At 54.8% G+C, this 9,505-nt stretch overlaps 1 protein-coding gene and 1 long non-coding RNA gene across 2 annotated transcripts; one reads left to right on the plus strand and one right to left on the minus strand.

The window, feature by feature from the left end:
- Positions 1–268: 268 nt before the first annotated feature.
- LOC143272821 (uncharacterized) lies at positions 269–3,296 on the minus strand. The gene is made up of 3 exons (XR_013050401.1): positions 2,931–3,296; positions 1,834–1,944; positions 269–396 (listed from the first exon to the last, which is right to left on the minus strand). It is a non-coding gene; the product is annotated as an uncharacterized LOC143272821 (long non-coding RNA).
- Positions 3,297–3,880: 584 nt separating this feature from the next.
- Positions 3,881–9,114, plus strand: Cdk9 (cyclin dependent kinase 9). Its single transcript, XM_006983495.4, has 7 exons — positions 3,881–4,389; positions 4,858–4,939; positions 6,353–6,443; positions 6,698–6,864; positions 6,967–7,138; positions 7,295–7,443; positions 8,223–9,114. The coding sequence occupies exons 1-7, from the start codon at positions 3,959–3,961 to the stop codon at positions 8,586–8,588; spliced, it is 1,458 nt and encodes a 485-aa protein (XP_006983557.1). The 5' UTR covers positions 3,881–3,958; the 3' UTR covers positions 8,589–9,114.
- The last annotated feature ends 391 nt before the right edge of the window (positions 9,115–9,505 follow it).

Genomic DNA, 9,505 nt, shown 5'->3' on the forward strand with positions numbered 1-9,505 from the left:
GCAGCCAAGGCAGGGGGAGCAGAACTTCCAGGGTTGGATGGGGCCCTGGGTATCTATCACACACTCTTCTCTGTTCTGCATCCTCAGCGAGTGAGTAAACCTGCTTACAGCTCTCACCTCACGAGCCTGCTTTCACTTCGCCTCCAATAGACCCTAGCCACATCCAAGCTTGGCAGAGGAAACCGGTGCGGGTATTTTAGACAGTGTTCTGTTGCTGTGAGAGATGCCATGGCCAAAGCAACTCTTAGGAAAGAAAGCTTTTGACGATGGGCTGGCTTACACTTCCAGAGGCTTCGTCTGTTACCATCATGGCGGGAGCCCGGCAGAGCCGCGGCAGAACCACGGCAGAGCCGAGGCACCATGCACGGCGGTAGAGCAGTAGCCGAGAGCTACGTTCTGTAGACAGCAGGCAGAAAGAGACAGGGCCTGGCTTGGACTTTTGAAACCTCAAAGGCCACCCCCAGTAACACACTTCCTCTAACAAGACCATGCCTACTCCATTAAAGGCCACACATCCTAGTCCTTCTAATCCTTTCAACAGTTCCACTCTCGATGGTTAAGCATTCAAATATGTGGAGGCCATTCTTATTTAAACTGCTGTTCCTGGTAAAGTCAAAGGCTAGAGTTCAGCTAGGGGTGAACGCCTTCAATCCCAGCACTCTGGAGGCAGAGGCAGGTGGAGCTTTGTGAGTTCAAGGCCAGCCTAGAAAACCACTTTACTACAGGCTTTCTTTTAAAAAATTTATTATTTATTTATTGTTTTTTTTTTGTGACAGAGTTTGTCTGTGTAATAGTCCCAACTGTCTTGGAACTTGCTTTGTAGGCCACACTGGCCTCAAACTCACAAAGATCCACCTGCTTCTACCTCCCAAATTCTGGGATTAAAAGTATGTGCTGCCACCACCTGGTTTACTTTTTATTTTTTGAGACAGGGTTTCTCTGTGTATCCCTGGCTACCCTGGAACTCACTCTGTAGACCAGGCTGGCCTCGAACTCAGAGATCCACCTGCCTCTGCCTCCCGAGTGCTGGGATTAAGGGTGTGTGTCACTATACCTGGCTTTGTTTTTTTCATTTTTTTAGACAAAGTCTCACTGAGATTCTAAACTGGCCTTGAACTTGCTCTTTAGCCCAGACAAGCCCTGAACTTTCAACCTTCCTGTTTCAATTTCTTTAGTAGCTGGGATTCCAGTCCACCAGGCCTGGCTTCCTTAGCTGTTAAATGGCCATAGAAGAGACTCTCCTGGGGTGTCATCAGCCAGTCAGTCAGCAGGCTGTTACTGAGGTTGGGTCACGTGCTGGGCTTTGGTGGTTTTGGCAATCCACAGAAAGCAGGCAATATTCGAAGCCAACAAAGCAGAAGCCAAGCGGATTCAAAATGGCTAATTTCTCTCCACTGCCCTCCTGGATTTTCCAGCTGTGAAGGACTGAGGCTCCAGACTGGGGCAGCCTTCCAAAGCCACTGGCCATTCTTGCTTCTCCTGTGGAGGGCTGAGGGCCCTCGCTTCTGAGGGGAAGTGACTGGAAGATGTCAGGGCTCTTGTCGTGGGTAAAGGTGACAACATCACAGGAAACTCTGCTAAAGCCACTCTCTGCCCACAGGATGTGACTTAGAGGGCTCATGAGAAACAGGCACCAGCCTATAGCCTACAAATCTGATAGTAACATCCACACAAAGCCCATGACAGCCCCCACCCATCGATGCACTGTTACCTACCACATCTCCCATGATCACCAAGGCAGGTGACACTGTACCGAGTTTTGCCCTGGGTTCACTCTGAACCCAGGGTGGGAGGGACCTTGACATAAGTAACTGGAGTTTATTCCAAACTTACCTGTTTCAAAACCAGTGTGGCCACTGGCTAGCTGTGTGACCACGGTCCAACAATCTCACCTCTGCGCGTCAAGGTCCTCATTTTGCACAGTGGAGGTAAGAGTAATGCCCTCTGCAAAAGACGACAACAGAGAGAACGCCCACACAGGGCTGTCGAGGGCCAGCCACTTCGTTCTATAGTTGTAATTACTGAAACGACTCCCCTTGTCCCTTCTTCCCCTCCCTGCTTCCTACTTCAGATAAGCACTGGATCCATGAAGGTGGCTCCAGAGCATCCCTGACATGCAGCTTGATTTTGGGAAGCCCGGCTGGCCCTGTGGAGTGCCTTGAAAGGCCTCCTTGGCAGGACCCGTCTCAGCAGGTACCCCTGGACACCAGGGTCACCAAAAAAACCATTCCTCTTTCCAAGATGCTTCAAGCCTAGACGATGCGGGATAAAACTGGAAAGCAGTGCACCAGGCCAGCCAGGACTGTATAACGTGACCCTGGTCTCTTTTGTTTTGTTTTTCGAGACAGGGTTTCTCTGTGTAGCTTTGCGCCTTTCCTGGATCTCACTCTGTAGCCCAGGCTGGCCTTGAACTCACAGAGATCCGTCCTGCCTCTGCCTCTCGAGTGCTGGGATTAAAGGCGTGCGCCACCACGCCGCGGCTATGACCCTGGTCTCAATCAAACAAACGCAAACAGGAAGGCTCCCTGCAGCCGACCCTGGGGAGGGATCGGGCTTGGGAAACTGGTAAACATCAGGCAGCTTTCAGGACCACAGCCCAGGAGGTAAAGGCTGGAAGGATCCTCAGTTTCACACTCAGAATTTCAAGACTGTAGAAGGAGACATAGCAGACTTCAGAATGATCTGGAACGGGTTGGAGTGGGACAGGTGGAGAAGCCAGGCTGGGGGAAGCAGGACTCAGGGTCCATCTTTGGGAGAGGAGCTGATGGAAAGAAGGGGGCAGACTGGGGAGGTAGAAAACACGGCTTCGCTGGCTTGCATCTGGAGGCTCCTGGGAACAGGAAGATGATGGTGGAGGAGGGTATGACTGGAAGGGTCTTAGGGTGAGCAGTGGGTATCGCCTACATAAGGCCACCGGGCTTCAAACTCACTGTAAAAATGAAGCATGAGAAACCTCTTCATAGCTAAAGCCAGCCTTGCCACGGTGCGACCTTGAGCAGACAACCTCGGATCTGAGTTGCGTTTCAATTTCTTCTGTAAAATGGGTTAGTGAACCTTGGTCACAGGATTGGTTCAGGATTCAACCGGAACGCCCAGCATTCCTAAAGCACACAGGAGTGCTGCGTCAATGTTAACTATTTTTGCGATGACTGACCCAGGACAGACCAGCTCTGGAGCAGCTCGGAGAAGGCGGATCTCGGGTCTCATCCCTGCCTCCCTGATAACACAAGATCCAGGGTTTAGGCCTGAGCGTTGCTCGCTCTCCGCCTCCAGTGTCGCCGCGCCCCCTGGCGGCCGCCAGTTGCCATGTCAACGGCGGGTGGCTGAGACGACGGAGGTGGCAGCGGGGGCAGTTCTCTCTTCCTAGGGGCTCAGGCCGCTCCCTCGGCACTTCCCGCCTTCGCCTCACCCGGAGCACATTCTCAGCCCCGGAAGAAGGGGCATTCGGTGGCAGCTGGCATTGGAGGGGGTGGGGTAAACTGAGGCACGCGGCAGGGCGCCGCAGGCAGGTGTCTAGTGCAGGGCCCCACCTCCAAAGGCAGAGGAGGGGCTGCTGGCCGTGACGCGCCGACGGCGGACGCTGGACTGGGAGCGGGTGGGCGGGAGGCGGCGGCGGCAGGTGCGGCCGCGGAGGGTGGGAGGAGGAGGGAGGGGGCGGGCAGAGGGGGAGGGGAGGCCAGGACGGGCACCTCCCCCTTTATAACGCGCCCCGTCCCGGGCTTTCGGGCCGCCTCCTCATCGGCTCTTCCCGTCTCGCCCCCTTGCCCGGCTGCCCCGGGCCGCGCTTGGCCAGGGAGCCCCCGCCTTCACCCCTCCCCAGGCCTTCCTCCCCCCACCCGCCGCCCCGCGCAGCCCGGCGGAGGCGGCGCCGTCGGAGGAGGAGGAGCAGGGCACTGCGGCTGGCCCCGGATCGGGAGCCAGAGCGGCAGCAGCTTCGGCAGCAGCGCGGCCCGGGCCAATGCAGCGGGACGCACCGCCGCGAGCCCCAGCCCCAGCGCCACGGCTCCCTGCGCCCCCGATCGGAGCCGCCAACAGCACTGGCGGCGGCGGCGGAGGCGGGGGTAGTGGCGGCGGCGGAGGCTCCTCTGCAGCTCCGGCTCCCCCTGGCCTCTCGGGAACTACAAGTCCCAGGGGGCCTGGCGGCGGGCGGAGACCGGAAGAGGCGGGATCGGCACCTCGAGGCCGGAAGTGGCCTTGGAGGCGGAAGTGGCGCGGCCGCGGAGGGGCCTGGAGTGTGGCGGGACCGGGAGCGGCGGGAGCTGCGGCTGGGGGCGGCGGCGGCGCGCTGGAGGCGGCCATGGCCAAGCAGTACGACTCAGTGGAATGCCCGTTTTGCGATGAGGTCACCAAATACGAGAAACTTGCCAAGATCGGCCAAGGCACCTTCGGGTAAGATTAGGTCGCGTGGGGCGGGGAGCCCAGGACCTGTACTTTCCAGGACGGACGTCGGGGTGTCCGGGGCCCGGACCGAGGTGGTCCGGGAGCTTTTGTTTCCCCGGCCTTTGCCTGGCCCCGCTAGGCCGCGCCGCAGACGGTCCCGGCCTACCCGAGCTGGCTAGCGGGGAGGAGCCTGAGGCCCGGCATGGGGGTGGGGTGGGGTTCCCGGGTTCCCGAGAGGTGCTCCGAATGTGATCGGACTCTGCGGGAGCCACTCCCGGGGACGGAGCAGGGGCCTAGGGCGAGCGCAGAGGCTGGGAGGGAGACGGGGCACACGGGGTGCAGAGTAGCGGCGTCCGGGAGCTCCAGGCCGCGCCCCGCCTTGTGTCTGGTCTCCCGCTGCCCCTCTCCGCGTGGGGGAGGGGCGAGCCCCGCGGAAACGCCTGATGGATTCTCTGGGGTCTTCTTCTGGGCCTGCAGGGAAGTGTTCAAAGCCAAGCACCGTCAGACGGGCCAGAAGGTGGCTCTGAAGAAAGTGTTGATGGAGAATGAGAAGGAGGGGGTGAGTATGAGCCACTGGGCGGGCCTTCCAGACTGTGTCGGCTTTCACACTCCTGCTTCAAAGGGTTTTGTGCTGAGATTCTATTTATACCTACTATTTTGCGATTTTCCATGGAACAAGGAATTTGGCTTTCCACTTTGAGTGTTAAGTGGCAAAGTTTGGCGGGGGCCAAGGGAGGGAGCCTGTACTTTGCATGCAGTGCATGTTGACTCCAGAAGTCACGCCTTTTGGTTTGGTTTGGTTTTCTGTGTAGTTTTGCGCTTTTCCAGGAACTCACTCTGTAGTCTAGGCTGGCCTCGAACTCAGAGATCCGCCTGGCTCTGCCTCCCGAGTGCTGGGATTAAAGGCGTGGGCCACCATTGCCCGGCAAGTCACGCCTTTTTAAACACTTTTAGCTTAACGTTTAATTTTTGTTTTGTGTGAAGAGAGGCCTTAAAATGGGTGCACAGGCCTTTTAAAAGGCGATTAAGTTCAAGGCTATGTTTTGAAAGTGTGCTGCCCCTTCCCAACCACTTTCTTGGTAAAGAAAAAACTTTTTTACTTTATTTTATGTGCATGAGTGTTTTGTTTTCATGGATATCTCTGTACCACATGCTTACCTCATGCCTGAGGAGGCCAGAAAGCTGTGTTGGAGCCTTTGGGACTTGAGTTAAAAAGTTGTGAGCCACCATGTGGGTGCTGAGAATTGAACCTTGGTCCTCTAGCCAGTGTTTTTTGTCTGTCTGTTTCTTTGTTTTTGAAACGGGGTCTTTATATATAAGCTGTGTTTGTTTGATGCAGGATCTCTCTGAATAGCCCCGGCTGTCCTTGAACTCACTGTGTGGACCAAACTGGCCTTGAACTCACAGAGATCCAACTGCATCTGCTGAGATTAAAGGCATGGGTCATTAGGCCTGGTCATAGCCAGTGTTCTTAACCATTCAGCTATCTCTAGTTCCAGGAAGTTTCTTGATCTTTACCCACTAGTGTTGGTGATTGAGACTTTATCCCTGTTTGGGTTCTCTGAAATAAATTCCTAGCTCAGCGTAGAAGTTTATGATTATAACCCCAGCACTTGGGCTGAAGGATAAGGATGTTCATAAACAAGTTCAAAGCCAGCCTGATTTAGATGGTAAAATCCAGCAGCTCTTTGAGATGTTCATATTATTGTACTTATGCTTTGCAAAGGCTGACTGCAGATCTGTGTATACAACTTTTCTCTCCCTACCTCTTGAAGCAGGATCTTAACCCAGCCGGTCTTGAACTTGGGGCAGTTCTGCGGTCTGTGACTCCTGGGTAATGAGATTGGATTACAGACAGAAACCATACTCTTCACCTCCCTTTCAACCTCTGTTCCTTAGTGTAGACCTCACCCTTGGCCCGTTCCTTGGTCTATTGCACACTCGGTTTTGACTGCTTCCTCTTTCTCCCTAGTTCCCCATCACAGCCTTGCGGGAAATCAAGATTCTACAGCTCCTAAAACATGAGAATGTGGTCAACCTAATTGAGATTTGTCGAACCAAAGGTGTGTTGCTTGGATCTTGTGAGCTAATGAGGTTTACCAAGTAAGGCTTTGTTTCCACCCCTGAGGTAGATGGGCTTAAATTGCCTCCTCCTGGCTCAGATTTACCACACAGGTTCCTCTGATCTTCTTTTCACTGGAGTTGGTGCTTTCGTGACCTCTCATGGGTGGCTGTGGGCTGGAGGGTTGGGAGTTGATTGGAAGAGTGAAGTGGGTGATGGTCTTTGACATTTTTCTCCCCACTCATTCTGTATCAGCTTCCCCCTATAACCGTTGCAAGGGCAGTATCTATCTGGTGTTTGACTTCTGTGAGCATGACCTTGCTGGGCTGCTGAGCAACGTCTTAGTCAAGTTCACACTGTCGGAGATCAAGAGGGTGATGCAGATGCTGTTGAATGGACTCTACTACATCCACAGGAACAAGGTGGGGGCTGGAGGTACTGGGGGTGCCCCTGTCCTTTACGGCTGTGTGGCTGGGACTAAAGGACCCTGTGAAACCTGACTGAGCTCTCGTGTCTCCCTGAAGATCCTGCACAGGGATATGAAGGCTGCCAATGTGCTCATCACCCGGGATGGGGTCCTGAAGCTGGCAGATTTTGGGCTGGCCCGTGCATTCAGCCTAGCTAAGAACAGCCAGCCCAACCGCTATACCAACCGAGTGGTGACATTGTGGTACCGGCCCCCGGAGCTGTTGCTCGGTGAGGACTCCCGAGCGGGCAGAGGGTGGCAGGGGCCGGGTACCTACCTGGCCGCAGCCTCCATTGCCAGGGCCTCTTGAGTCATCAGCCCTGGGACATGGAGTCTCAGGAGGCCCTGGGGCTTAAAGGGCCCACCTGGTACACTCTTCTTCTCAGGAGAGCGGGACTACGGCCCGCCCATTGACCTGTGGGGTGCTGGGTGCATCATGGCAGAGATGTGGACTCGCAGCCCTATCATGCAGGGCAACACGGAGCAGCACCAGCTTGCCCTCATCAGCCAGCTCTGTGGCTCCATCACCCCGGAGGTACGTAGCCAGCTTAATGATGGTCTTAGGGGTGCAGAGATCAGGTCCCTCTGGCCAGTAGTCAAGAGTGAAGTCAATCCTTCATGGAGAAGAGGCTGGTCGATGGAGGATGTGGCCTGCCGTTCAGGGCCTTATGGACGCTGTCTCACTGCTGAGCCTGTTGGTTATGGGCGTTGTATTAGCTTTCTGTTGCTGTGTCAGTGCCTGGGAACAAAAGCGGAAAGATTTGCTTTTGTTCAGAAGCTTCAGTCCATGCTTGCTTAGCCTTTGCTTTGGTGCTAAGATGCTGCTAAATGTCCTGGCAGAGTTCACAGGCGAGCAGAGGTGTGGTCATGGCAGTGAGGACGCAGAAGAGCAGGGGCCAGTGGGGTGGCACACTGGCTCACCACCAAACGATATTCAAAATGCCTCCTAGGATACCTTTTCCCATTTGGCTTCTGCCTCCCTGAAGTTTCCACCACCTTCCAATAGAACCACCAGCTCGGGACCAACCCTTATAACACTTGAGATTTGGGGGCAATTTAAAGCTTTCTTGGTGAGCAGGAATGTCCTTGAGCAGGGGGTGGCACATTTATCCCAGGTGACTTGTAAAAAATGCCCAGACACTAGGAATCTGCCACATCTGGATTGACCGCTGCTTTCATCTTGAAGACATCTGGTTCTTTGGGGTAGGGGGGTCAGGGAGCGTGAAGGAGAGGTGGATTTAGCAAATCCAAAGCCCGGCGGCCTAGATGAGCATTCTTCCCCTCCAACCCTATTTTCTCCTCGGCACCTCTCAGGTGTGGCCGAATGTGGACAAGTATGAGCTCTTTGAAAAGCTGGAACTGGTCAAGGGCCAGAAGCGGAAGGTGAAGGACCGGCTGAAGGCCTACGTCCGTGACCCCTATGCTCTGGACCTCATCGACAAGCTGCTGGTGCTCGACCCCGCACAGCGGATTGACAGTGACGACGCGCTCAACCACGACTTCTTCTGGTCAGACCCCATGCCCTCGGACCTCAAGGGCATGCTGTCGACCCACCTGACGTCTATGTTTGAGTACCTGGCACCACCACGGCGGAAGGGCAGCCAGATCACTCAGCAGTCCACCAACCAGAGCCGAAATCCAGCTACTACCAACCAGACGGAATTTGAGCGCGTCTTCTGAGGCGGGCGCCAGGGCTCTTCGTAGGTGGTTGTGGAGGATTGCTCCTCTGCTGTGTGACTGGGACCTGTGACATGATGGGACGTTTGAGATATTTCTCCTCTAGTAAATTATCTCCCCACCCTGGGCGCTGGGAACGGCTGCCTGAGTGGACTGGAGTGGAACATTGGCTGCGAGACCTGGAGGGTGTCAGGGCCAGCCTGCCTGCCCCTCTCTGGAGGGTCTCAGCTTGAACAGGAAGTGAGGTGGGAGAGACTCACCCACTGTGACGTTCTAAGAGCTCCCTGCATGATGGGAGGGAGGGTACAGCCCCCTCACCATTCCCAGCCCTGCCTGGGCATGAGAAATTTGAGGGACAGAGGCACCTCAAAAATGGGCTACTTTTGGCATAGACCTCAGGAGCAAGGGGCTGGTGAGAACTCTTGGTTTCTTCAAAGGGATAATATTATCGTGTTTCTTCAGTTCAGAGACATTCCTGGATGCAGTTTTGTTGGTTAAAATTAAAAGTCGATTGATTTTTTTTTTATTATTTTCCCAGTAAGTGGCTGTATTTTCTGCATTTAATCCTCAGCTCTTGTCCTAGGATTTGGTCGGCCAGGACACTGTCTTGATTCTTTACCACCTAACACTGTAGGGGGCTGTCTTGTTCTCTCCTCCTGGGTACCTTCCACAGCACTTTTCACCCTCAGAGGGCAAATCCGCAGTGCCCCACTGTAGAAGTAACCGTCTATTAAATAACACAGAGCCAATGCAAAGATGAAAGCCCAAGAGGTCAGAGCTAAGAGCCTTACCCTTCACTGCTGCAGCTATCCTTTTCAGCCAAGAGACCTACTTCCTGTGTGTTTGTCTTTATATAGACTTTCTGTTCTGCCTTCTCATTGGTTGTAAACCCAACCACATGACCTCACTGCCTGTCTGTA

Source organism: Peromyscus maniculatus, chromosome 4, assembly GCF_049852395.1.
Source record: "Peromyscus maniculatus bairdii isolate BWxNUB_F1_BW_parent chromosome 4, HU_Pman_BW_mat_3.1, whole genome shotgun sequence".
Lineage (NCBI taxonomy): Eukaryota > Metazoa > Chordata > Mammalia > Rodentia > Cricetidae > Peromyscus > Peromyscus maniculatus.